The sequence below is a fragment of the Bipolaris sorokiniana genome, assembly GCF_000338995.1.
Source record: "Bipolaris sorokiniana ND90Pr unplaced genomic scaffold COCSAscaffold_4, whole genome shotgun sequence".
NCBI lineage: Eukaryota > Fungi > Ascomycota > Dothideomycetes > Pleosporales > Pleosporaceae > Bipolaris > Bipolaris sorokiniana.
Window position 1 is genome coordinate 1,123,957 of NW_006911898.1, and position 22,856 is coordinate 1,146,812.

The 22,856-nt window shown below is 52.9% G+C and overlaps 14 protein-coding genes across 14 annotated transcripts; 8 read left to right on the plus strand and 6 right to left on the minus strand.

Annotated features, from left to right (window-relative positions):
* Positions 1-417: 417 nt before the first annotated feature.
* Positions 418-1,223, minus strand: COCSADRAFT_169365 (uncharacterized protein; the record flags this gene model as incomplete). Its single annotated transcript, XM_007699743.1, has 2 exons — positions 418-1,083; positions 1,146-1,223. 2 exons carry the CDS (start codon positions 1,221-1,223, stop codon positions 418-420), a joined length of 744 nt encoding a protein of 247 aa, XP_007697933.1.
* Positions 1,224-1,408: 185 nt separating this feature from the next.
* COCSADRAFT_24548 (uncharacterized protein) lies at positions 1,409-2,638 on the minus strand (the record flags this gene model as incomplete). The annotated part of the gene is made up of 3 exons (XM_007699255.1): positions 1,409-2,225; positions 2,481-2,563; positions 2,594-2,638. 3 exons carry the CDS (start codon positions 2,636-2,638, stop codon positions 1,409-1,411), a joined length of 945 nt encoding a protein of 314 aa, XP_007697445.1.
* A 128-nt stretch (positions 2,639-2,766) lies between these two features.
* Positions 2,767-4,264, plus strand: COCSADRAFT_188774 (uncharacterized protein; the record flags this gene model as incomplete). Its single annotated transcript, XM_007699744.1, has 5 exons — positions 2,767-2,904; positions 2,936-2,988; positions 3,018-3,267; positions 3,326-3,626; positions 3,713-4,264. 5 exons carry the CDS (start codon positions 2,767-2,769, stop codon positions 3,910-3,912), a joined length of 942 nt encoding a protein of 313 aa, XP_007697934.1. The 3' UTR covers positions 3,913-4,264.
* On the minus strand, positions 4,204-6,604 carry COCSADRAFT_34961 (uncharacterized protein). Its single transcript, XM_007699352.1, has 2 exons — positions 4,779-6,604; positions 4,204-4,722 (listed from the first exon to the last, which is right to left on the minus strand). Exons 1-2 carry the CDS (start codon positions 6,433-6,435, stop codon positions 4,277-4,279), a joined length of 2,103 nt encoding a protein of 700 aa, XP_007697542.1. The 5' UTR covers positions 6,436-6,604; the 3' UTR covers positions 4,204-4,276.
* A 519-nt stretch (positions 6,605-7,123) lies between these two features.
* Positions 7,124-8,521, plus strand: COCSADRAFT_34962 (uncharacterized protein). The gene is made up of 3 exons (XM_007699353.1): positions 7,124-7,610; positions 7,660-7,690; positions 7,851-8,521. The coding sequence occupies exons 1-3, from the start codon at positions 7,184-7,186 to the stop codon at positions 8,251-8,253; spliced, it is 861 nt and encodes a 286-aa protein (XP_007697543.1). The 5' UTR covers positions 7,124-7,183; the 3' UTR covers positions 8,254-8,521.
* Positions 8,522-9,289: 768 nt separating this feature from the next.
* Positions 9,290-10,026, minus strand: COCSADRAFT_34964 (uncharacterized protein). Its single transcript, XM_007699354.1, has 3 exons — positions 9,920-10,026; positions 9,688-9,825; positions 9,290-9,637 (listed from the first exon to the last, which is right to left on the minus strand). The coding sequence occupies exons 1-3, from the start codon at positions 9,927-9,929 to the stop codon at positions 9,474-9,476; spliced, it is 312 nt and encodes a 103-aa protein (XP_007697544.1). The 5' UTR covers positions 9,930-10,026; the 3' UTR covers positions 9,290-9,473.
* Positions 10,027-10,364: 338 nt separating this feature from the next.
* COCSADRAFT_34966 (uncharacterized protein) lies at positions 10,365-11,197 on the plus strand. Its single transcript, XM_007699355.1, has 2 exons — positions 10,365-10,532; positions 10,582-11,197. The coding sequence occupies exons 1-2, from the start codon at positions 10,440-10,442 to the stop codon at positions 10,897-10,899; spliced, it is 411 nt and encodes a 136-aa protein (XP_007697545.1). The 5' UTR covers positions 10,365-10,439; the 3' UTR covers positions 10,900-11,197.
* Positions 11,198-11,248: 51 nt separating this feature from the next.
* COCSADRAFT_138023 (uncharacterized protein) lies at positions 11,249-12,276 on the plus strand. The gene is made up of 2 exons (XM_007699745.1): positions 11,249-11,528; positions 11,594-12,276. Exons 1-2 carry the CDS (start codon positions 11,363-11,365, stop codon positions 12,022-12,024), a joined length of 597 nt encoding a protein of 198 aa, XP_007697935.1. The 5' UTR covers positions 11,249-11,362; the 3' UTR covers positions 12,025-12,276.
* Positions 12,277-12,438: 162 nt separating this feature from the next.
* On the plus strand, positions 12,439-14,109 carry COCSADRAFT_197884 (uncharacterized protein; the record flags this gene model as incomplete). Its single annotated transcript, XM_007699746.1, has 2 exons — positions 12,439-12,878; positions 12,941-14,109. Exons 1-2 carry the CDS (start codon positions 12,485-12,487, stop codon positions 14,107-14,109), a joined length of 1,563 nt encoding a protein of 520 aa, XP_007697936.1. The 5' UTR covers positions 12,439-12,484.
* A 144-nt stretch (positions 14,110-14,253) lies between these two features.
* On the minus strand, positions 14,254-15,676 carry COCSADRAFT_298345 (glycoside hydrolase family 43 protein). The gene is made up of 2 exons (XM_007699747.1): positions 15,422-15,676; positions 14,254-15,374 (listed from the first exon to the last, which is right to left on the minus strand). Exons 1-2 carry the CDS (start codon positions 15,535-15,537, stop codon positions 14,399-14,401), a joined length of 1,092 nt encoding a protein of 363 aa, XP_007697937.1. The 5' UTR covers positions 15,538-15,676; the 3' UTR covers positions 14,254-14,398.
* Positions 15,677-16,087: 411 nt separating this feature from the next.
* On the plus strand, positions 16,088-17,821 carry COCSADRAFT_84034 (uncharacterized protein; the record flags this gene model as incomplete). The annotated part of the gene is made up of 2 exons (XM_007699748.1): positions 16,088-16,224; positions 16,276-17,821. The coding sequence occupies 2 exons, from the start codon at positions 16,088-16,090 to the stop codon at positions 17,819-17,821; spliced, it is 1,683 nt and encodes a 560-aa protein (XP_007697938.1).
* A 42-nt stretch (positions 17,822-17,863) lies between these two features.
* COCSADRAFT_179717 (uncharacterized protein) lies at positions 17,864-19,187 on the minus strand (the record flags this gene model as incomplete). Its single annotated transcript, XM_007699749.1, has 2 exons — positions 18,447-19,187; positions 17,864-18,394 (listed from the first exon to the last, which is right to left on the minus strand). The coding sequence occupies exons 1-2, from the start codon at positions 19,011-19,013 to the stop codon at positions 17,864-17,866; spliced, it is 1,098 nt and encodes a 365-aa protein (XP_007697939.1). The 5' UTR covers positions 19,014-19,187.
* Positions 19,188-19,378: 191 nt separating this feature from the next.
* Positions 19,379-20,397, plus strand: COCSADRAFT_158552 (uncharacterized protein; the record flags this gene model as incomplete). Its single annotated transcript, XM_007699750.1, has 4 exons — positions 19,379-19,477; positions 19,533-19,769; positions 19,823-20,169; positions 20,217-20,397. The coding sequence occupies 4 exons, from the start codon at positions 19,379-19,381 to the stop codon at positions 20,395-20,397; spliced, it is 864 nt and encodes a 287-aa protein (XP_007697940.1).
* Positions 20,398-20,914: 517 nt separating this feature from the next.
* Positions 20,915-22,790, plus strand: COCSADRAFT_34972 (uncharacterized protein). Its single transcript, XM_007699356.1, has 4 exons — positions 20,915-21,108; positions 21,162-21,327; positions 21,381-22,032; positions 22,083-22,790. Exons 1-4 carry the CDS (start codon positions 21,016-21,018, stop codon positions 22,369-22,371), a joined length of 1,200 nt encoding a protein of 399 aa, XP_007697546.1. The 5' UTR covers positions 20,915-21,015; the 3' UTR covers positions 22,372-22,790.
* The last annotated feature ends 66 nt before the right edge of the window (positions 22,791-22,856 follow it).

Here is a 22,856-nt window from a genome sequence, read left to right on the forward strand (position 1 = left end):
CAGGTTTTGAGACTTCCCGATGCCATCCACTAACAAAAAAAACTCACATGCTACCACAGTATCGTCTTAGGGTTTGTCGACAAGTGTATGCTTGCAACACGCCCACGGGCAACCCACTAATCAAATCAGCCGTACAGTGTCGTGCGAGATGTCAGTGCTGCGCGGACTTTGGTCGTTAAGGAAATAAGAATAGGCTAATGTTCATAGTACTCCAGATACTCCATAGGTCTCATGCAAAACCAAAGCAAGACCATCGATGCAAACGCCGCTCATATGCCGACGCCTTATTGAGTGCTTTCTATCAGTGATGGCGGCTGATGATGTGGAATAAGTCGCAGCCGGTTATTGTGCTGTAAATCCAAATATATATCGGAAGGTGTATCGTGGGCGAGAGGGTGAAGAAACAAATGTGGCACCTCACAAGATGACACATTTGGGTTTGTCCTTGCCGCGCTTGTTGCCTCCAGTCATGCCAGTACCGCGTGTGCGTCGATCGCCTCCGCCTCGTGAGCGATCCTTTTCGGAGTAGCCAGGGCGCGTCCGAGTTTCTTTTCGGTCGGTGGGGGAGCGGCCAGTGCCCTGGTGTCGTTGTCTTCGGAGCTGTCTAACTACATCAAAGAAGGCCTTTTCGACATTGACGCAATTCTTGGCGGAGGCCTCGACAAAGTCGCAGCCGAGGTCTTTTGCAAGAGCTTGTCCCTCTTGGGTCGACACTTCGCGTTCGGTGACGCGGTCGCACTTGTTGCCAACGAGCATGACGGGTGCCTGACCAAACATGGGAGCAGATGCAGTCATGGGCGAGCCGGGGTAAGTGGGTGAGCCAGCCATGGAAGATTCCTTGACGCGTTGTATTTGGCTGTGGAAGCGTTGTATGCGGGCAAAAGAGGAGCGCGATGAGATGCTGTAGACGAGCACAAAGCCCTCGCCGTCGCGTATCCATTGGTCTCGTAAGGCAATGTACTCTTCTTGGCCGGCTGTATCGAGCACCTCGAGCATGCACGACTGACCATCAATCTGCACCTGCTTTCGATACGAGTCCTCGATGGTAGGATCGTATGTCTCAACAAAATGGTTCAAGCACAACTAGCAAATGTCAGCTTTGTCAGACACAGAGTGGAAGGACAAGAGGAGGGGAATCAAAATACCTGTATAGTCAGGGCAGTCTTTCCAACACCTCCATCGCCCAGCACCACCAATTTGTACAAGGTCATTTTCCCTGCCATGGCGGCGGTAGTGGAGTAGATGTAGTGGTAGTGTGTGGTATGCGCCGATGCCAAAGGCGAGGCAAAAATCAGGTTATGTAGGACAACGGGTAGGATAAGGTGCGAGGCCCAGGATTTTTTTTAGTTTTATTTTTTTCACAGAATGTCGCAGATGAAAGTAGTAGCTTCGAAGTCGACCGGTAGGCTCAGCTTAGGTTGCGATGCCACGGAGAAGGGGGCGAGGAGGGGGGGAGAGATAGGGAGAGAAACGGGGAGAGAGGGAAGAAGCGAGAGTCCAAACGGGCGCGCGAGACCAAGGGGGCGGCGCAGGTAGGATGAGCGTCGTCGGGGGTCGTGGTTGTGTCCGACGGCGGTCGACACTCGCACAGCAGGACAGGTGCGCGTGTCGACGGGCTGCGGGAGGCAGTGGAGGATCGAAGGGGGAGTGGTGAGGACAATGGTTGCACAGGCAGATGGCGAGGCGGAAGCGTGGCGTGTGCCGCAGGGTGGATGCGGAAACGGCGGCGGCAGAAGCGAGCGGGGAGGGAGGTGATGGGCCTGAGGCAGCTTGGACAGGCGAAGGTGAGGAGAGGAGAGGTTAAGTGAAGCGAGGCGCGGCGCGGCGCAGCGAGGCGAGGGCGACAAGAGGGTGGTGGCAGCAACAGCAGCAACAGCAGCGGCGGCAGCACCAGCAGCGACAGCGACAACGACAGCGACAGCGACAGCGGTAGCACCAGCACCAGCAACGAGGCGGACGGGTGCAGGCAGGGAGAGATGGACGGATGGGTGAGGGTGAGTAGGTGGATGGGGTGGATGGGTGGACGGACGGACGGACAGGCAGGCAGGCAGGCAGGCAGGCAGGCAGGCAGGCAGACAGACAGACAGAATGACGGACGGACAGGGTCGAGATCAAGGGAGATGTTGGGCGAGCCGTGGCAGTCTTGGTCAGGGTTCTCTGGCTGCAGTGGCTCGTGTGCCCACGTGAAGAGAGCGCTGCTCCGGCCGGGCGGGCGCTGGCTCAGCCTGTGCGCAAATCACCTATCAACCACCTCCACCTCCACCACCACCACCACCACCACAACAACAATAACAACAGCAACAAAAATAATAATAGCAATAATAATCACTTCGGGCATCGACACACACGCGGTGGGCGAGGGCGGGACAGGCAGTCAAGGTGACGGGAGGAGTGGGCGAGGTCAAAAGAAACGCGCGATTAGGTCAACATGGGCGGCCGGGTTTTTTGAGGTTGGCTCCCCTTCCCTTGGGCTGCCCGACCTCAGCATGCGCCTAGTCCTGTCCAGGCCGCTCTGTCGACGAGCAGCACCGCACTGCACTGCACTGCACTGCACCCGCCGTTGCTGTATGTATGTATACATGTACATACTCACTAGATACATCCATGTCTCTGAGTAGCTTTGTCCAAGTTTATACATGTCTTCATGTATATATAGATACAGGTATATATACACTCTATATACCCTATATATATAGCCGTACATGGCTTGCATGCTCCGAGTGCCAATAGATGGACTTGCTCCATTGCCTGGTGGGTTATACGCCGATGCCGTGGTCCATGGTGCTGGAAACAACGCACTGCTCACTGCCCGTTGTGTCCCCCCTCGCCAAACGCCATATTAGCACGCATGCTAACGCGAGTGCTCGGCACTACGGGTGCGTGCCGGGGAGAGACGCAGCGCAAGTATGTACATAGTTGGGCACTGGCCTCGCAGCCCTCTGCTCTGAGACGGGCTGGTGTCGCTGTGATTCGACGGCAGGGGCCGTGGTAAGTCCGCTTCACTGCAGTCCAAATAGCCGTCGCCCGGAACGCGCCTCGGCGCCCCAATGTGTCTGGCTAAGTAGAGTGTATGTATGCATGTACTTATGGCATGTGGATGGGTTGATGGATGCATGGCTAGATGCATTGCTGGATGCATCCATGGCTGCGGATTCAGACAGGCAGTGCTGTCATGGCCTTGAATGGCCCCCATCCGCTCGCCCATTGTCATTCCCATTCTCGGCTCAAGGGCGCAAAGCTTCCGATAGCAAAGGCGCCAGGGTTTCAGTCAGTCGGGGTGGTGCTCTCTCTCACTCTTTCTTTCTCTCTCCCGCTCGGGGAACAGGAGCCTGAGCCGCGACAGCTTGTAGCCGAGCTGGGGGCATCACCGTCGATTCTGATTCGACAGGCGCAGGAGGAGGAGCAAGCTCCACGACGCGCGGGCGGACTGGTGCTGCGTGTGCGTGTCCCTATCGCCTCCAACACGCCTGCTTCTGGCCTGCCGCCGGCCGCGCTCCGGCCCGCCTCATTGGCCCACTGCGCCCTGCTGCCCCCTGCTACTGCTTACCCCAAATCCCATCACTCCACCGCCTCCACCATCCGCCCTCCCCATCCACTCACTATCGCCCGCAGCTTCCTGCAAGCACGTGTGTCGCCGGGCCCCCGGGCCATCGCTTGGCCGCTTTCTGTCTACCCACCAAGTATATACTTACTACATTTACTTACTACCTAGTTGGTCCTACCAGCTCCACTGGCTGGCTGACCGACACAGCCAAGTACACATCGAGAACCACTGCTTTGTCCTCTCGTCGACTTTCTGGGAAGCGGCCCGCTGCAATCCCGGCGCCGTTGGCATCCATGCTCTCTCTTACTCTACTTACTTATCCTCCATCCCACGCCATCGTCATCCTCCTCCTCCACACAACCAACTAATGCCCAAGCACAGGCACAAGCACAATCATACTAGCCCGCACATGGCCCGCTTAACTCAAATCCCCCGCCCTAGCTCGACTGCCTCTGCGAGCTGCTGCCCTATGGCGACGCCCTGTCATGTCATGCCAAAACACTGGCACCACGCAGCAAGCAACTGTGCCGAAATCATCCTTCCTTAGCTACCCTGGCCTGCCCTCACTCCCCCAAACCTCCACCCCAATTCTATACTTACTACCAAGTAGTAGATAATAGTATGTAGTAGGAGTAGCAGTAATAGTAGTAGTAATAGTAGTAGTAATAGTAGTAGTAATAGTAGTAGTAGTAGTAGTAGTAGTAGTAGTAGTAGTAGTAGTAGAAGGACTATTCACAGCTTTGCACGCGCTTCTGTTGCTCGGTGTAGCCCTTTGCCCCTCTGATTAAAGTACTCACGAATCTTCTCCCTCGCTACATGGACCGCCTCGCCGTCCTCAATCGTGCTGGGTACCTGGACTTCCTTGTCAAACTCGCCATGCGTCGCGTTCTCGAGCAGCTCTCGCAACACTCGCCGCAGCGTCTTGCCGCTCCTCGTCTTGGGTATCATGCCCTTTCCCTGAATGATGCCTCCCAGGCTAGCAATGGCACCTATCTGCTCCCGTACAAGCCCTTGAACCTCGCCAAACAGCCCTTCGTCCACCACGGCCGATTCTGGATGGTCGTGCCTAGACAGAGTAACAAAGGCGAATGGCAAGTGCCCCTTCAAAGCATCAGGAATTCCCACCACAGCCGCTTCGGCAATCCATCCATGAGACGTGATTGCTTGCTCAATGGCGCCTCATCGTCGCTGTTAGCATATCCACACCACTTCATACATGCTAAACTCAACTTACCCGTGCTGAACCGGTGCGCCGCAACATTGATCACATCGTCAGCTCGCGCCATGATGGAAATATATCCTTCCTCGTCCATCATACCCGCATCTCCCGTGTCAATCCACTTGCCATTGAACCTCTTCAAGTAGCCTTTGTAGAAGCGTTCTTCGTCTTCCCACAGCGTTGTGAACGCCGTCGGAGCCAAAGGTGTCGCCATGACAATGTTGCCCATCTCGCCCCTCGCAACCTCGTTGCCATCGTCATCCACCACCCGCACATCAAACCCCGGCATGGCCTTGCCTGCCGAGCCTGGCTTGATTGCAAGTGGCTTTGGACGCTCTTGACAAGAAAAGTCCAGTCCTGACGATGCGCTTAGTGCAATCCCGGAAATAGGAGAACCCGACTCTGATGACCACCAATTATCTACCACCACTGCGCCCGGAGCGCAATATTTGGCCAACAACTCCTGATACATACGAATAATACTCGGCTCACTTCTCTCCCCTGCCAGAAATAGAGCTCGAAGTGTCTTTAGTGCACCCCTTCTGCCTCTTGCTTCAAAGAAGTGGTTTTCGCCATCATCCCTTCGAATCGCCCTCAGAGCTGTTGGAGCGGTGAACATGGTTGAGACGTTGTATTCTTCCACAATTCGCCAAAATGTACTTGCGTCTGGAGTCCCGATTGGCTTGCCTTCGAATAGGACTGTCGTTGCGCCAGCTAGCAACGGGGCGTAGACAATATACGAATGTCCAACAACCCATCCAATGTCGCTTGCAGTAAACATGACATCGCCTGCACCATGAATGCCAAAGAGGTACTTGATAGAAAAGTTGAGGCCCACGGCATGCCCCCCTGCGGAGCGAACCACGCCCTTTGGCAGCCCAGTCGTTCCCGACGTGTAAATGATGTAGATTCCATCTCCACTCTTGACCGGTACAGCGTCAGCCTTGAGTCCTCGATTTCTCGCACTCTTGACCAGTCGCTGCCAGTTCCGCTGCCCGTCTTCTTTGAGTATTGGGTCCCATCTCAGCTGCTCTCTTTGCCACACAATGATTTTGGATGGTTTGAATTCACTCTTATCAACCGCTCCCTCAATCATGCTCTTGTACCCAGTCGGCTTCTTTGTTCCTTCAATCCCGCACGAGGCTGTCATGATTGCCACGGGCCTACTTGCTTCAATTCTCTGTGCCAGTGCCGCCGAGCTGAAGCCGCCAAAGACGACGGCATGTATGGCTCCAAGGCGAACAATAGCCAGCATGGCAAACAGAGCAGCTGGCACCATGGGCATGTAGATGAGAACGACATCCCCTTGTTTGACTCCCTCCTCTCTCAGTACGCCTGCGAGCGTCTCTACTTCTTGTAGCAGTTGCCTGTACGTGTACCGCTCTTTTTGGCCAGTTACTGGACTGTCCCAGCAAATAGCAATGTTGTCTCCATTTCCGTTGGCCACGTGACGGTCAACGCAGTTGTAAGTTGTCGAAATCTCGCCGTCCGCAAACCACTCCCAATGCTCATGCGACACTTTACTCTTCTTCAGATATTTAGTCGTTTTCCGGCATGCATGCGATGGCTCTATGTGCCAGTAAAGATTGGCTGCCTGGCGCTTCCAGAATGCCTCAGGATTGGAGATTGATGCTGCATAGACTTGGTCCTGGATGTGTTGATGTGGCGTCATGGTTGGGTTTGAATCTGGATATGAAGGCGAGCTGCACAAGACGAGACTGTGACAATGGGCTGTGGTCTGGTTTCATTAGCAGTCAATAGGCGCCTTGGATGGAAGAGCATCTAAATTGCGCAAGAGCTCCGTTTTTGTCATGACGCATCGGTCTAAAGGGCCGTGGAGGAAATACCTCGGAACGAACAGCTTGGACATGCCCAGATCTCCGTAAAGCACTAAGTAGTAGCGGGGAAGCACTAACTTGATTGGGATGCAGTGTCACTGAAGACATGTAAAGCCAGGAACATGCACAGAGACCACACTCGGGCTTCCGCGTTTGCAGCCTTCTATATAATGTCGAGCATGATTGCACTTGCTGAGGCATACGTTGTTCGCGAGGGCGAATCTGTCTGATTGCTGTTCGCCCCGTCCCCACCACGGTCGTGTTGTCGGCTCTCATGTTCGAGCACTGGACAAGCGCAGACGAGTGGGCACTTTGACGCAGGGCACCACGGGCATGATCAGATATATTAGGAGTCGCAGGACAAAGCGAACATTTCATTGCACCCAAGCATACTGTATTCTGCCATCAATCTACGCTGCTCACTATCCAATTCATCAGACATCAGACTATTTCCGAATATTATCCGAGTGACGTACTATATAATCGACCATGGAACCATCATACTCGTGGCTAGACCAAATAGCCCTCAACTCGTCAATACCACTGCCCAAGGTCGCTCCAAGGCTTATCATAGGCATCACTATGGCTCTGTCCCCGACACCTCAGGCCCTTCTTTTTGATGTCTTTGGTACCTGCGTCAACTGGCGCAAGTCCATCGTTAGCGCCCTGTGTGACAAGGCTCACGAGTCGCTCAATGCCGCCACTGCATCGCTAGCTTCTCAGCTTCGACTACGAGCTTCTGCCATGACGGAAGAAGATTGGGGTCGATTTGCACAGGAGTGGAGAGACAGCTACAAGGTCTTCACCAAGAAACTCGCGGCGGATCACTCGTCCACTTGGATGACCGTCGATGACCATCACCTCAAGTCACTCAAGGAGCTCATAGCCAAGTGGCAGCTCCAAGGCTTGTGGGAAGAGCATGAGATTCGCGCTCTGAGCCTTTGTTGGCATCATTTGGTGCCATGGGACGACTCTGTTTTGGGTGTTCAGCTACTAAACCAGCTGTTCGGTAGGTCGAGGCCAGCCACCTGGTTACGATGTGTCGCTAATGGAAATAGCAACATGCACACTTTCCAACGGTAATATGAGGTGAGTTAATTTCCGTCCCTATGCGAGGCCCACTGCACTCTCATGCATACATTGGTAAACAAGGACGCGCTTCCAACTGGGAACACGGATTGTGCCCAAGATCATTTGCCGACGTTGGGGCGCACGCGTTTGACCGGCTAATGCTAAAGTTACTACCTAGCCTCCTCTCTGATCTCCGCGCCTTCACCGCCATACCCTTTACGCGCCTCTTCTCGTCCGAGATGTTCGGCACCTACAAGCCGTCGCCCGAAGTCTACCTTGGTGCTGTCAAAGCATTGGACGTCGCGCCTGCCGAGTGTGTCATGGTAGCTGCTCATTTGAACGATCTTAAGGCCGCCAAAGAAAATGGTCTGCAAACCATCTATGTTGAGCGCGCTGGTGAGGAGGACTGGGACCGTGAAGAAATTGAGAAAGCACGCACTGCCGGCTGGGTGGATATGTGGGTGGGTCTTGGTAATGGCAATCGAGGCTTCATAACGGTGGCAGAAAAGCTGGGCATCGCGGTGACAAAAGGCAATGAGGCGACGCGGCTGAGCTCCTCCCTCCCCATTGGCATGGATTGATGATGCCAATCTGGCGGATGCCTCTTTCTCTCTCCCCATGTCAGATTATGGGTGGGTTAGACATGCGTAGTGACGCGTTATGTTTAGATGTCTCGGGATCCTATGGTGTGCAAGACTCTTGTGACGCGTAGTGATGGTTTATTTCGCGACTTGTGATCATTGAATCATGCTGAAAAGATAGAATAGGGAATATGTTTAGAACGTGTAGTTCAGGCGACTTTTCAGTGCGCGTAATGAATGATATTGTACGTGGTGTGGTGTCCAGGTGTCTACTTAGTCTCCCCTGGTGTTGCTTGGCGCGACAAGTGAACACATGTACACAACAGCTTGTGTGACACGACACATAACGATCAATGTCATGAAAAAAATTATTTGGTATGAATACGCGTAGAAAACTTCATATGTTGGTTCTTTGAGTGATTTTTTGAGATGATGTAGTGTTGATTGAAGGTTTGTGAGTAATGTTACATGAAAACATTTCCTATATTTTTTGACAATAGTCAATTATTACAAAAATTCACGCTGCACCCCCAACAAGTCCGATGAAGCTCAAATTTAGAGTATATAGTACAACTACTCCCAAGATAATGATGCACCGGGTTTTAAAAGAATTGACACAGTAATCGCAACGTTCGACTGCTGAGGTGCATGCAATGACGTCATTGGGGCATTTCAAAATTGACATGACCGACAGCAGTGAACGGTGAGATCATTGTGAGATGGGAGAACATGGGCTATGAGAGCGGATTCAAATGGATTGACATTTAATTGACAGGTCGGTGGCAAATTATCATCGACGTCTAGTTTGCATCAACCAAAGTGCCTGGTATGGTAGGCATAGACTAATCACAGCGCCCGAAAGGAGAGCCTCAGATTCGATATAATATTATTGATTGAGACCATAGCAATTGTACGTAGCATACAATTACATGCAACGGATAGCACCGATGGAACCCAAGACACGTAAGCTGATGGCAAGTGGGGAGGCCACAAGTCATGAGGGACAAGTAGACGAGGACACTAGACATCACAAGGCACAGGAGAGAGATTGAAGTATTATGGTATCATTCCATGCAAAGCAGAAACCGACTGATATAACCGTGAACTCCGAGCCTTAGTATACTGTACAAGGCTATGACCATCCCACCGAGCACCGAAGCCGACCATGGACTGAACAAGTCGGCAAAAGTCGTAACATGAAAACCGTGAAGAAAAACACTCTAACCACCGAAACCGTAAAGGGTGCGGCCTTGTCGCTTGAGAGCGTAGACGACGTCGAGAGAAGTGACAGTCTTGCGCTTAGCGTGCTCAGTGTAGGTGACGGCGTCACGGATAACACCCTCGAGGAAGGTCTTGAGAACACCGCGGGTCTCCTCGTAGATCACTGCAGAGGGTTAGCGGTAGATCATGAGTAGGGAGAGGTCAGGCACATACTGGCTGAGATACGCTTGACACCGCCACGACGAGCGAGACGACGAATAGCGGGCTTGGTGATACCCTGGATGTTGTCACGGAGAATCTTGCGGTGGCGCTTGGCACCACCCTTTCCGAGACCCTTGCCACCTTTGCCGCCTACATGATGGGTTAGTGTGCTGTTAAAGACAGTGGACGCGCTGCTGGACGCGTCCTAGAGGCGGAGCGGAGCGGAGCAAGAGAGAGTACTCACGTCCAGTCATGTTGATGGATGTGTTTTGGGGAGTTTGTTGTTTCGGGGTGAGTGTGTAGAGTGGATTGAAGGGCGTAAGAGTGATAGGCGCGGTGAGATTGGATGCTGGACTGGAGACTGGGCAGGTGTAGTGGTGTTTATGAGGGCGAAGGGGCGCGTGCACGGCGGGCGCCAGATCACACACCTGCCACGCCGGATCAAAGTGACGCACGGGCGCGCTTTCCAGATCAACGACCGTGCCCCTTCCCTTTCGGGCGCGCGGCCAAGCGAGCCAATGGCGCAAGCGCGCTCACTTGTGAGTTTTGTTGCAGCGCGCATTGCCAGCAGTTTGGCCTTTGGTGTTCCTGGGCCTGCTTTGCACGCGCAACAAAGAGTGATTTTCCAGGCAACTGCCCGCCCCCCCGATTACCATATAAGCAGCGCCCGCCCGCCCGTCTCCATCACTCATCCACTGCACAGCTCCACTCATCAGCCTCATCAACACACACAACCCCTTTCCTCTACATCACCCACAACAACTATGGCTCGCACCAAGCAGACCGCCCGCAAGTCCACTGGTGGCAAGGCTCCTCGTAAGCAGCTTGCCTCCAAGGCCGCCCGCAAGTCCGCACCAGTAAGTCCCTTCTTACCCTGCCTACCATCGCCATTCTAACCATCTATAGTCTACCGGTGGTGTCAAGAAGCCTCACCGCTACAAGCCTGGTACCGTCGCTCTCCGTGAGATCCGTCGCTACCAGAAGTCGACTGAGCTCCTCATCCGCAAGCTGCCCTTCCAGCGTCTTGTCCGTGAGATTGCCCAGGACTTCAAGTCCGATCTCCGCTTCCAGTCCTCTGCCATCGGCGCTCTCCAGGAGTCCGTCGAGGCCTACCTCGTCTCCCTCTTCGAGGACACCAACCTGTGCGCCATCCACGCCAAGCGTGTCACCATCCAGAGCAAGGACATTCAGCTCGCCCGCCGCCTCCGCGGTGAGCGTGGTTAAACTTTTCACCTTCAACACGACATGACAACATCCTCGGGTTGGTGATGGGTCTTTGGTTCGGATAGTACAGGCGTTTGGGTTTTTTCATGGTTCACGGTCTTCAACTCGGTTTTATGAGTGCACACGAGCGGTGCTGAGCATGTAGTATATCCAGGCTAATCAGTGGTCACTGGTCGATATCCCACGAAATCAATAGATTTCCACTTCAAATCTTCAATGCTTGTGAACGTGACCTTGATCTTCCCCAATCCGGTGATTGATTTGTACGTCGCCAACTTACCAGTAACGTCATTTTGCCACACTATCTTGCTTAGCCGCACTACACCCATCTTTGAACATGACTAGAGTGGCAAGCGAGACCTTTAGCACTGTCGGTGTGACCGCGGTCACAAACGCGCTGATTCTCGTGTCTCGGTATTCTTTTTACAATCGCACTCTTGATCCTCACACATCGAATTCTGCAATGACCTGGCAACGTGAATTATCATCATGGATGTCGCCTCCTCGACTCAAGACGGCCGATGCACCGGCTGTTGGCCAAAAGGCACCCTCACTGCCCAGCTTAGAGGGATCCGTACAGAATGGCAAGCCAACCATCATCAGTTTCCTTAGGCACTGCGGCTGTCCTTGTAAGTAGTTCTATTTGGCATTCGGCCGATCTCTCGACCAAACAGTCTTGACAAAATCACTGTAGTCGCTGAGAAGACTTTCCTCGACTTGCGTGCCATTGCACCTACCAATCTAGATGTTCATTTCGTGGCTGTTTCTCACAGCAACCAAGAATCTACAGACAAATGGCTTGCTTCGCTACCCGACCCTTCGCGAAACAAACAACCCAATCTCTATGTCATTGTTGATGCGGAGCGTGAGACGTACGCTGCGTGGGGCCTGGATACGTCGGGCGTCTGGCACGTCCTGGCGAGCATGCCCAGCGTTCTGAAACTGGCCAATAAAGAAGGCATCAAAGTCAGGCCAACTGAGAGCGGGAGCAGGTGGCAGACCGCGGGCGACTTTGCTATCGATGGCGAGGGTATAGTGAGGTGGTCTAGGAAAAATGAGCGTGCAGACGATATGCCAGACTTCAAGGAGGGGCTTGATGCGCTGCTGAAAGATAGAGGCGAGTGAATTGAACCCAGCAAAGCCACGAAAGGCAGAAGTACAAAACTTTGTAGCGTTCCTTGCGACTACACCGTGTAGCACTTGAGTTTCCCCTTGGTCTTTCGTTTTCCTTTCTTATTCCATCGTTCGTTCCGCGTTTTGCAATTCACAATGTGGGGGCCATGTCGGCGCGTGATGTAAGCTTTTCTTATACACGCTCAATCGCGTCAAATATTCGTATAAATGAATACCTCAAGCTACAACACAGATAAAGCCAGTTGTGCCGAATAACCCATATGCTATTCATACGTGACCACCATGGGCAACTACAGCTTGGGCCCAGCTTGTGCTGAATGGGTGCAAAGGCCTATGACCTCATGAATAGAGCACTGCATAGGTAGACGCGAGAGCGCGTCAGCCTGAAGCGCGCCCCACCGCCACCGCAACCACACGCACCACCAGCACACTGCGGCTAGATCATGGCATCATGACAGCACCGACTGTGCAGCTAACGAACCAAGTGGGCGACTATGGCTCGGATATCGAAATCGAATCTGTCGCCACACTGAGCGATTATGGCTCAGACATTGACATCGACGACGACATCTTACTCGCAAGCGCCTTTGCCACGATAAGAGGCGCAGCTCCTCTCGACAGAAACGCAGTCTTGCCCAGTGTAGAGTTTGAACAAGGCGAGATTGAGGATGAAGAGCAGGATGTGGAGGGTTTTGTACACATACACAAGCCACCAGTGCTGCGTGTCGCTCAAGGCACGAAAAGTGCCCTGGCTAACGAGCAGAGGAATCCACAAAGCTCTCCTATACGAGATCGGTGTACGTTGGAAGTCGAGTACGACGAGAGATCGCGGCGAGCATGGAGTGGTAAGTCTAGTATTGCCGCAGCTGGAGAGTGTTCATGTCGACTGACGACTAACAGTCATTAGTTCCCTTCGAACAACCAGCCTTGTCTCGACGCTCACCATCTCGCTCGCGTCGTAGCACAGCAGAAGTCAAGCAAGACAATGGTTCGCCGCTCGAACGATTTCGTACCAAGCCCAAGAAGCCTTTGTCGGTAACAGACCTTGTCTCTCCGGCATGGTGTGAACTACAGTACTTGTACACTTTGAGCAAGTTTGGGCGCAAACCGAGAACACAGGCGATGCGCACGGGCTCCAAGATCCATGAAAAGCTCGAGGCCGAGGTGCATAGCACAGTACCCGTGCAAGTTGAAAGCAAGGAAGATCGCTTTGGCCTTCGTATATGGAACACGATATCTGGCTTGCGCTGTCTAAGTGAGACTGGCCTCACCCGAGAGTTGGAAGTGTGGGGGGTTTTGGAAGGCCAGGTCGTCAATGGCATAATTGATGAATTATCCTACCAGTGCCATGATACCGCTTTTGAAGAGCAGCTTGAGAAATCTAGCGCTGAGAGAAATAGCGGCATCATTCCTCTGCCCACGGGCCAGCTCAGAATCTCAGATGCCTTTGCCAAGAATTCCACACGAGGCATGTCACAGCCTGATCGTCAGATCTACATAACTGATGTCAAGACGAGGTCTTCAAACTCGCTTCCTGCTGGAGCCTCGTTGCGTCCGACATGGATGCAACTGATGCTCTATCATAAACTGCTCGAGTCTTTGTCGTTGAATACGGTAGATGCAGAGACCGTCTTCTCACGCTACGATTTGCAACCCCTCGAAAACTTCAGCGATACGTTTATGCAAGCGGTAGGCTGCATCGGCCCTCACAATCAGGCCCCTGACTATCCAAATCTCCTCTCTCTGTGGTCACTGCTGGTTACCGAAATGCAAATCGCAGTCCCTCCTACAAATCTATCACCCATTGTTCGCGCCGAGTTTCGCTATGCGAAGAATGGCCATGTCATTGGATCAGAGCTCATGGTTTATGACACTGACACCATTGACAAGTACATCGGCGATGAGATGGCGTGGTGGAAGGGGCAGAGAGAGGCAAAGGGAGTGGAAATAGAAGAGGCTTTCAAGTGCAGGATATGTGACTTTGCTGACAGCTGTAGCTGGAGAAGGACAAAGGTTGATGAGGCTATTGAGAAAAGTAGACTTAGGCGAGCAGCCAAGGAAAAGAGTGCTGTATAGCCAAATGACTAGGCATTGAATTGTCTATCATCTTGCAAAACCTGCATCATATGCATTATAGTCTGATCAACGTGGTAGAGACTTGTTTATATCTTTGATAGTCTATATGTGACCCAATAAAGGACACAGAATCAGTTGCCTGTTCTAGAAGTGTATGGTCCACCTTGCAGAGATCATCTCGAATAGGAAACACTGATACCATAAAACACATGGAAACTGATCATGGTAATGGAAATAAATAACATGCCAATGGGCTATGCACTATCCAGATATCGCACAACATCACGATTTACTGACCACTAGGAACCTGGTAAGGCCCATAGCCTGGCTTTGGGAATTTGGGCGTACCGTCCTCGTTCCAGTCAAACTTTTGAGCGCGAATCGTACGGGCACTCCAGCCGTTGGTCGGATCTTTCATTCCATGATAGACGATCCAGTTCTCGGTGTTGTCGGGAGAAGTGGTAAAGGACGCATGGCCAACACCATACGCAGACTCGCTAGGGTTCTGATAGAAGACGGGATATGGGTGCTTCCGCCAGTCGCTGGGATTCATTGGGTCGTCACCAACAAGCTCGAGCTGGCCAAGGCAATAGTTGCGATTATCTGAGCGGGCGGCGCTGTAGATGAGGAAGTTTTGGCCCGTGGTAGGGTTGGTGAGCTGTTGAGGACCTTCGTTAGACGAGAGGCGATCGTTACTTGCGCGACCAAAAGGCGTCTTCTCCCACGCATACTCTGGCACCGAGATGACCTGGCGCTCTGAGAAGGGTGAGGTGGTTGTAGAGGGATCCGACATTTTGGTGATGCAGAGGTTGGCTGGCCAGCCATCGTACTTACGGTACCAGCAGGAGTAGATGTGATACAGCTGATCCCTGTACTGGAAGTATGTCCCATCTATAGCGAATTGATCATAAGTCTCGAGTTGGCCATGGTACCGATAGGTAGCAGTCCACGGATCTTGACCTTCACCAGCCACGACGAACATGCGGTGATTGACGGCGGGACAGTTGTATTCGCACCACATCTCGACCTCGGGGGGAGGCGAGTCATAATTGGGATCGGCAGTGAAGATGACCCACCAAGCACTGCCAATCTGATGGATTTCCGGAGCCCACAGGTCAGTTGAGTAGGGCTTGTTGGGCTCCGGGTGAAAGATGGTCTTTGACTCTGCGCCGTTCCAGTCTGTCATGGACTTGCTGCGCCAGAGAGTTATGTTGACGTTGTTGGTGTAGGTCATGTAGTAGAAGTCACCATGGCGGAACATCCAACTGACAGTGGTTAGCATTCATACTGCGGCGGTGGCAATCAAGCTTACGGATCAGCACCCGTGTCGACGATGGGGTTGGTGAAAGTCGAGGTCGAGTTGGCAGGAGGAGAGTATTGGCAGAGAGCGCCAACGGCAAGCGCCACAGTGACCAAGAGCTTGAACATGCTGAGGATGGAGAGAGGCGGCGGCTTGAGCAAAGCAGAAGGAGTTGAGGCGGTCGACGACTAGGCGAGGAGCAGGTGGTCAGGGTATTTAGGCGGAGAGGCGGGGTGGTGTGGAGCGAACAGTCCCAAAAGGGAAGTGACATGAAAGAGGAAACCTGTATTTATGTGTGAATGTACTATGTAGTATTATGCACACACAAAAACAATAGCCATGACGCCCCATCATCTGTGGGAAGAGTTTGCGCAACAAGCAAACATGGATCCGACTCTGGCAAGCCATGTGCTGTGACGGAGAAGTAGTCTCGCGGTGCTCTGTGACTACATACATACGTGGAGGCGGACCATGTCGGGTGGGCGGTTGACGGGTGAGGCTGGTGGTGTGGAAGCGACCCAAGCTTCCCCGCGCCGGTGGAGGCTGGCTAGTGCTAGTTGCAGGTCGCACCCACCACCATGCACGTATTACTTACTAGTACGTACAGAGCATGTAGGATAGGCTTGGCACCGCTTTTGCGATCCACGGAGCCTTACAAAGCCCTCGACTGCAATCATCATGAACAACTCGCAGTTCCGACGGCTGCTCATCGACACCCCTAAGACGCAAGATGGAGACAAGCAAAAGTCTCCAGCTGCGCCAACGCCGAGGGCAGTGCTGGGTGCGCGCAAACACTCGAGCATACCCATGACGCCGTCAGTGTTTCCCTGCAGCTGCATACCCGACTCCCACTGACACGCCCACAGTCGCCAGGTTGGAAGAGGCTCGGTGCAGGCCGACTTCGCTCGCCAGCTCGCCGAGCGCAACGCCAAAAACAACCCCCAGAAGAAGGCCGCATCGTCTGCGCCCAAGGGCACCAAGCTTGCTGCAGGATACACGGACCGCACCAAGACGCGTGTCGACGATGAAGACAACGACATCGCAAAACGCATAAAGAACCTCGAGGAATCTATGAAGCTTGGCCAAATCGACCGCGAGACATTTGAGAAACTGGTACAGGACATTACTGGCGGTGACGTTGGCACTACACATCTGGTCAAGGGCCTCGACAGAAAACTGCTCGAAAGAGTGCGACGTGGCGAGGATGTCCTGGGAGGTCAGGACAAGGAAGCACAAGACGAGGAAGAAGACGCCGACGAGGCACCAGATGTCGAGGACGCCTTCGACGAGCTGGCCGAAGCCGAGATTGGTCCTGTCGTGCGCGAAAGGGTAGAGAAAAAGGGCGAAAAGATATCTTCGCCGCCTCCAGTCGCGGGCGTCAAGCGGAGTCGTAACGACATCCTAAAGGAACTCAAGAGACAGCGAGAGGAAGCTGCTGCGGCGGCGGCAGCCGAGCACGAGAAAAAGTTCCCCACTCTAGGGCCTGGGTTCCGCAAGATAAACGCAAAGGGCGAGACATCACGCATCGAGACAGACGAAAAGGGACGCGAGGTACTCATCATCACTGGCCCAGACGGCAAAGAGAAAAGGAAGATCAAGAAGCAAAAAACAGAACCCCAACCCACGCCTGAAGTCCGTCATGATTTGGACGACGAAAAGAAGCCCATCAACATGCACAATCTCCTCATACCCAAGAAAGACGAGTCAGAAGACGAGGACATATTTGAAGGAGTTGGTTCCAACTACAACCCACTGGCTGATTTCGACGACGGGGACGACTCCGATGAAGCAACAACAGACCCACAGTCTTCTGTTCCAAAGGCAGGCAATGGCGGACAATTACCAGAAGGTGAGATGTCTTCTAATGAGACAGAGGCGAATAACCAAGAATCGCCCAAAGATGCCGTGTCTGGCGCGCCTTCGAAACGAGACTACTTCAAGTCAGTGGCCCGTAGCACCGATACCAGCCAAGGCTCAAATGTCACTGCTGCCGATGCAACTGTACGCGCTGCTCTTGCAAAGGTGCGAAATCTGGACGAGAACTCCACGCTGCTGCAGAACCTGGGATCGTCAGATCCCAGCGATCCTGCAGCAAAGGAGGCACGTCTCAAAAAGCGCGCCGCCGAGCTAGCTGCCACTGATCGCGATATGGAAGACATGGATATGGGCTTTGGCGCATCGCGTTTTGATGATGCTGAAGAGATGGAGAGAGAAGGCGAAAAGGTCAAACTTAGTCAATGGAAAGGGCTCGGTGCAGAGGGCGACGAAGACGAGGGCGAAGATGGCACAAGAGGCCCAAGGAAGCAACGCAAGCGTGGGGGCAAGAAGAGAAAAGGTGATAAGAACAGTGCTGATGATGTACTGAATGTCATGGAGAGACAAAAGGAGAAGAAGTCCAAGACACTGGGTTGATGTATTGGCTATAGCATGTTTGTACTATGATTGGACACTGTATCAAGTTCCTCTTGGGATGGTGTAATCTCTTGCGCCTTCTGTGCTGAATAAGATGACTACAGACTTTTCATCCAAACTCAGTCCAGCTTTTTGCATACTGCATACTTTCTTGAGTGCAGTCATTGTGGCTGCCCCACACGGACCATTCTTCACACCCCGGCTGTGTAGGTATTGCACATCGTGGTGCACATCAACGTCGGATACCGTGACACTTGCATCGACACCATGTTTCAGAATTTGCCATGCCGTCTTTGATGTTGTCCCGCAGTTCATGCCGTTCATGATTGTGTGGCTGGTAGAAATGGGCGTGATTTCACCGGCTTGCATACTAGCTTGGAAACTCGCCGCGACGTCTGGTTCAACCGTGATGACAGTAGCAGAGCGAGTCTGGGCTTTGTAATGCATCGTAACCGCTTGCGCCCACGACCCTACTCCGACAGCAGCAAATATGTGCGTCGCACCTGGCAGGCCCATTTCCTCTAATTGCCTATCGGTTTCTGTGAGCATAGTCATGTAACCCTCGACAACCCACTGGTCAAGGTCAGCTTCTTGTTTCGCGTCATATGCACGGGAGGGGATACACCTCTGGGATTTCTTCATAACCTTCCCAAGCCACATCCATAATTAACATGCCACCCTTGCCCGCTTCTTCCTTTGCCTTTGCAACAGAGTAATCATAGTCACCATCCACGACAATGACTTTTGCCCCCTCACTCTCGATTCTCTTCTGCGTGGCCTCATCCATGAAGTCAGGCACAAAGATGACGGCCTTGATCTGCAGGTATTTTGCCATTCTTGCAACCGCCCTACCCCAGTTGCCTTCGGTACATGTCACCAATTCTATACCTGCTTTCCGTGAAGCGTCTCCAAGCTCATCCAGTGAAGCTGAGGGTGGAAGGCCACACCTGGCGGATATGGCATTGTGGATTGCCCATGATGCTCCAAGAATCTTGAATGCTGGTAAGCCCAGACGCAGTGATTCATCTTTCAACAGGACGTGTCCGAGACCGAGTTCCTGAGCTAAGTCTGGGAGAGTAGTCAGGGGAGTGACGGCGTAGTCAGGTAGGGTCCGATGAAATGCCTCCACCACTGCGGGGTCCCCAGGAGCACCATGATATGTCCAGGTAGCTGCAAATGGATTTTGAAACATAGTGTATAATTGGCCGCGGTTCTACCTGCCTTGGCTCTTGCAAAACGTGGATGATGGTGTTTTGGGAATGCCGACAGCTTGTCAATGTGATTACTTACAGACTGCCAGTACTCTGCTCTCCCGTTGTTGCATATATGCGCATAAGCCACGCGTGTCTCCCCGACGGAAAGCGCCCTAAACCGGGTGGGCCTAGGTAAGCGTGGCGAAGCTCGTTTGAGAGCCCTTGTTTGGTATTACGGACACGCTACTCTTACTTAGTCATTGGTTGAACCTTTAGGTACGTCATTCCTGAAGTAACTTCCTCTTGGACGCGTCCCCTCCAAAGTCGACCTTCAGTCACTATTAGTAGAGCAAACAACACTAACATGTCGCGACCCAGGCCCCGGTCAGCTCTGGCAAATGTTCCAAGAGTTGTATTGCAGCCGACCTGGGACAACACTGTCGCGGCGTCGTACCTTGTAAAAGTAACTGATCATGTGCATATACACATGTCTTTTGGGCCAGCTAACAATGCCACAGGGCACCGTTTTCTTCATTGCGCACCCATTTCTTTACCCGCTGCTACAAGCCCGCCTACTTCCGGCATTTCTCCTCAGTGTGTTTGTGCTTCTCAACCTTTTCTTCTGGACCTTGCTACCCCAAGTCCTCTTTCTCAAGCTGTTCCACCCTGCGGGCAGTGCCTGGGTCAACGCTGTGTTTCTCGTCCTCGGAGAGGGAGCAGCTATAGTTGCTCTACTATTTGAGTCTTTCTTGGTGGTATGTACTCGTGCCATATTCACCGGCTAGGGCCAAGTGCTAATCCAGTGCAGGATGAATCTCAAGTCGATATTTTCGACGCCGTCTTGGTGTACAAAGGCTATGAAGACCTGGTCCGCCAATTTCGACCCCTCTCCGAAGATGCTATGAACGATCCTGTACGCCGACTCGGGAAGCCCACACGCCCCTCGGTCTATGCGCCCTTTTCGTTTCGTCAAATCGCCGAGTTCATTCTCCTACTGCCTATCAACTTTGTGCCGTACGTTGGCGTACCGATATTTTTGTTATTGACGGGCTATCGGGCGGGCCCACTTCAGCACTGGAGGTACTTCCAGCTTCTTGGCTACGACCGCAAGCAAAGGAATCTTGCCATCAAAAGGCGACGATGGCAATACACTTGGTACATGACTCGCATGTAGCAGTAGGAATGCAACTGACCAACGACAGGTATGGGACAGTGTATTTGTTCCTGCAACTTGTGCCGCCATTCAGCATGTTCTTTCTCATGACAGCGCCGGCAAGTTCTGCTCTATGGGCGGCTGATCTGGAAAGACTACGACGGGAGCGGGAGGAGGTGAATCCGGGTCATGCGCCACAATACACCGACGAGCCGGATGCGACTATCTGATTATAGGTGGTGTACTACTATATAACGCAATCGTTTGCCCTCTTATTGGGATTCAGGGCGGGAAGCTCGATGCAATATCAGTGCTCAGGATCATGTGAACAAGCTAGCATGTTCTGGCGCGTCAGTGCTGGATGCGATCGGAGCTTGACGCGTTGTGCAAGCTCTCTGCAGCTGTCATGATGGCATCATGGGCGCAGTTGTAGTGAGTGACAAGCTGCCTGGGGGATAAGCAAGTGCATGGCGACTCCAATAACATGTGAATTGACTGCAGTCGGCAGCACCCTTTCGCGGCACACTTGCTCGGGAGCGCGTTGTGTGTTGCCTGGAGCGTACGTAGTAGATGCAAGATGCAGCTGACTCGAGCAAGGAACGTGACACGCTAGTTGTTTAGGCCATCGGCCGCATACGTCAATTAGAGGCCGCGCTTCCCCAGCCCCATGCATACGTCAATCAGAGGCCGCGCTTCCCCAGCCTCATGCCTTCCCGCCCCATACTTAGCTTGCAGACAGCTTAAGCTCCATCGCTCCATCCATCTCTCCCCCGCGACTTTTCAAATCGTCCATCGCTCACCCATCCTCTTTTCACATCTCATCCCACTCTTATTCAACGCCAGTCATCATGAAGACGGCGATCCTTCTCGCAGCGGCCAGCTCGGCGTCTGCTGCTGTCTATAAGACGCCACTCAAGAAGGTCTCGCTTTCTGAGCAACTGGTAAGCATTCATCGCAGTCACATGCGCTGACACGTTTGTCTGACGATCGCCAGGAACATGCCGACATTCAGACCCAACTCGCTGGCTTGAAGCACAAGTACTCTCACCAGCGCGTGGCGAACTTCAAGCCTGAGTCTCAGATGGAGGCTGCCCTGAAGGCGCCCTACGTTGCCGACGGATCGCACCCTGTGCCTGTCAGCAACTTCTTGAATGCGCAGTGTATGTCGCACAAGCTTCGCAGTGTCGTATGGTCAGCGCTCACACACCTCTAGACTTTTCCGATATCTCCCTCGGCACGCCTCCTCAGTCGTTCAAGGTTATCCTTGACACGGGCAGCTCTAACCTCTGGGTCCCATCGACTGAATGCAGCTCGATCGCTTGCTATCTCCACACCAAGTACGACTCGTCTGCCTCATCTACATACAAGAAGAACGGTTCGGAATTTGAGATCCGATACGGATCGGGTTCTCTGAGCGGATTCGTCTCCAACGATGTTTTCCAGATCGGCGACTTGAAGGTGAAGAACCAGGACTTTGCCGAGGCTACCTCTGAGCCTGGTCTCGCCTTTGCCTTCGGCAGGTTCGATGGCATCATGGGTCTTGGCTACGACACCATCAGTGTCAACGGCATTGTCCCTCCCTTCTACAATATGCTTAATCAAGGTCTTCTTGACGAGCCTGTTTTTGCCTTCTACCTTGGCGACACCAAAGATGGCAAGGAGTCCGAGGCCACCTTTGGCGGCATCGACGAGAGCCACTACACGGGCAAGCTGACCAAGCTTCCTTTGAGGCGAAAAGCCTACTGGGAGGTTGATCTCGATGCTATCACCTTTGGCAAGGAGACAGCTGAGATGGAGAACATTGGTGCCATTCTGGACACTGGTACATCTTTGATTGCTCTCCCCTCGGCTATAGCTGAGCTTCTGTAAGAACTAATCCATGGCACATAGTGATGCAGGCACTAACAATGTACAGCAACAAGGAGATTGGCGCTAAGAAGGGCTTCAACGGCCAGTACTCGGTCGAGTGCAACAAGCGCGACAGTCTGCCCAACCTTACTTTCACGCTTACTGGACACAACTTCACTATTGACGCCTATGACTACATTCTTGAGGTGCAGGGATCTTGTATCTCTGCTTTCATGGGTATGGACATCCCCGAGCCTGCCGGACCTCTTGCTATTCTCGGCGACGCTTTCCTCAGGAAGTGGTACTCTGTATACGACCTGGGCAACTCTGCTGTCGCTCTTGCAAAGTCCAAGTAAACAGCTAGCACTGAACATGATGGGCAAAAGGCAAACGAAACGGCATGAGAAGCAATGTTGATCAAGTGATTGGAGTTTGGCTGAAATTGGGCTTTGGTTGAAAGGGTCTGGGAGGTATTTCTTTGGCTCGACATGGCAACATGGTCGGTGTACGGATAATAGCAAATGTGGTAACAAGTCAAGTAACTCGGCGTTCATCGCAGCGTGATGTGTGTAGTAGTAGTATGCGCCTTGAGAGTGACGGATGCCATGATGAGCTAGCGTAATAACAACCGGCCGTGAAGAATTGTGGACTGTCGACTGTCGACGCGGAGAAGTGGCGGAGCATGCGCTAGACGGACGGCTATCTAGTTGCCTTGGGTGTCCGGGGCTATTACCGCAAGTACATGATAGTGTAGAGTAGCAGTACGCGTGTGGCAGATACGGCTTGATGCGGCGTAAATGTCCATCCCTATCGATAAGTACGGACCAATGACGTCTGCAGA

Excerpts from the sequence above, each read along its gene's own strand:
- COCSADRAFT_34961 (XM_007699352.1), bottom strand. The coding sequence starts at position 6,435 with ATGACGCCACATCAACACATCCAGGACCAAGTCTATGCAGCATCAATC. Across the intron at positions 4,723-4,778 it reads GGCGCACCGGTTCAGCACGG|GCGCCATTGAGCAAGCAATC; the intron begins GTAAGTTGAGTT and ends AGCGACGATGAG.
- COCSADRAFT_34962 (XM_007699353.1), top strand. The coding sequence starts at position 7,184 with ATGGCTCTGTCCCCGACACCTCAGGCCCTTCTTTTTGATGTCTTTGGT. Across the intron at positions 7,611-7,659 it reads GCTACTAAACCAGCTGTTCG|CAACATGCACACTTTCCAAC; the intron begins GTAGGTCGAGGC and ends TAATGGAAATAG. Across the intron at positions 7,691-7,850 it reads CTTTCCAACGGTAATATGAG|CCTCCTCTCTGATCTCCGCG; the intron begins GTGAGTTAATTT and ends GTTACTACCTAG.
- COCSADRAFT_34964 (XM_007699354.1), bottom strand. Across the intron at positions 9,638-9,687 it reads TGTCAAGCGTATCTCAGCCA|TGATCTACGAGGAGACCCGC; the intron begins GTATGTGCCTGA and ends AACCCTCTGCAG.
- COCSADRAFT_34966 (XM_007699355.1), top strand. The coding sequence starts at position 10,440 with ATGGCTCGCACCAAGCAGACCGCCCGCAAGTCCACTGGTGGCAAGGCT. Across the intron at positions 10,533-10,581 it reads CCGCCCGCAAGTCCGCACCA|TCTACCGGTGGTGTCAAGAA; the intron begins GTAAGTCCCTTC and ends AACCATCTATAG.
- COCSADRAFT_138023 (XM_007699745.1), top strand. The coding sequence starts at position 11,363 with ATGACCTGGCAACGTGAATTATCATCATGGATGTCGCCTCCTCGACTC. Across the intron at positions 11,529-11,593 it reads TAGGCACTGCGGCTGTCCTT|TCGCTGAGAAGACTTTCCTC; the intron begins GTAAGTAGTTCT and ends AAATCACTGTAG.
- COCSADRAFT_298345 (XM_007699747.1), bottom strand. The coding sequence starts at position 15,537 with ATGTTCAAGCTCTTGGTCACTGTGGCGCTTGCCGTTGGCGCTCTCTGC. Across the intron at positions 15,375-15,421 it reads GTCGACACGGGTGCTGATCC|TTGGATGTTCCGCCATGGTG; the intron begins GTAAGCTTGATT and ends AACCACTGTCAG.
- COCSADRAFT_34972 (XM_007699356.1), top strand. The coding sequence starts at position 21,016 with ATGAAGACGGCGATCCTTCTCGCAGCGGCCAGCTCGGCGTCTGCTGCT. Across the intron at positions 21,109-21,161 it reads TCTCGCTTTCTGAGCAACTG|GAACATGCCGACATTCAGAC; the intron begins GTAAGCATTCAT and ends GACGATCGCCAG. Across the intron at positions 21,328-21,380 it reads CAACTTCTTGAATGCGCAGT|ACTTTTCCGATATCTCCCTC; the intron begins GTATGTCGCACA and ends ACACACCTCTAG.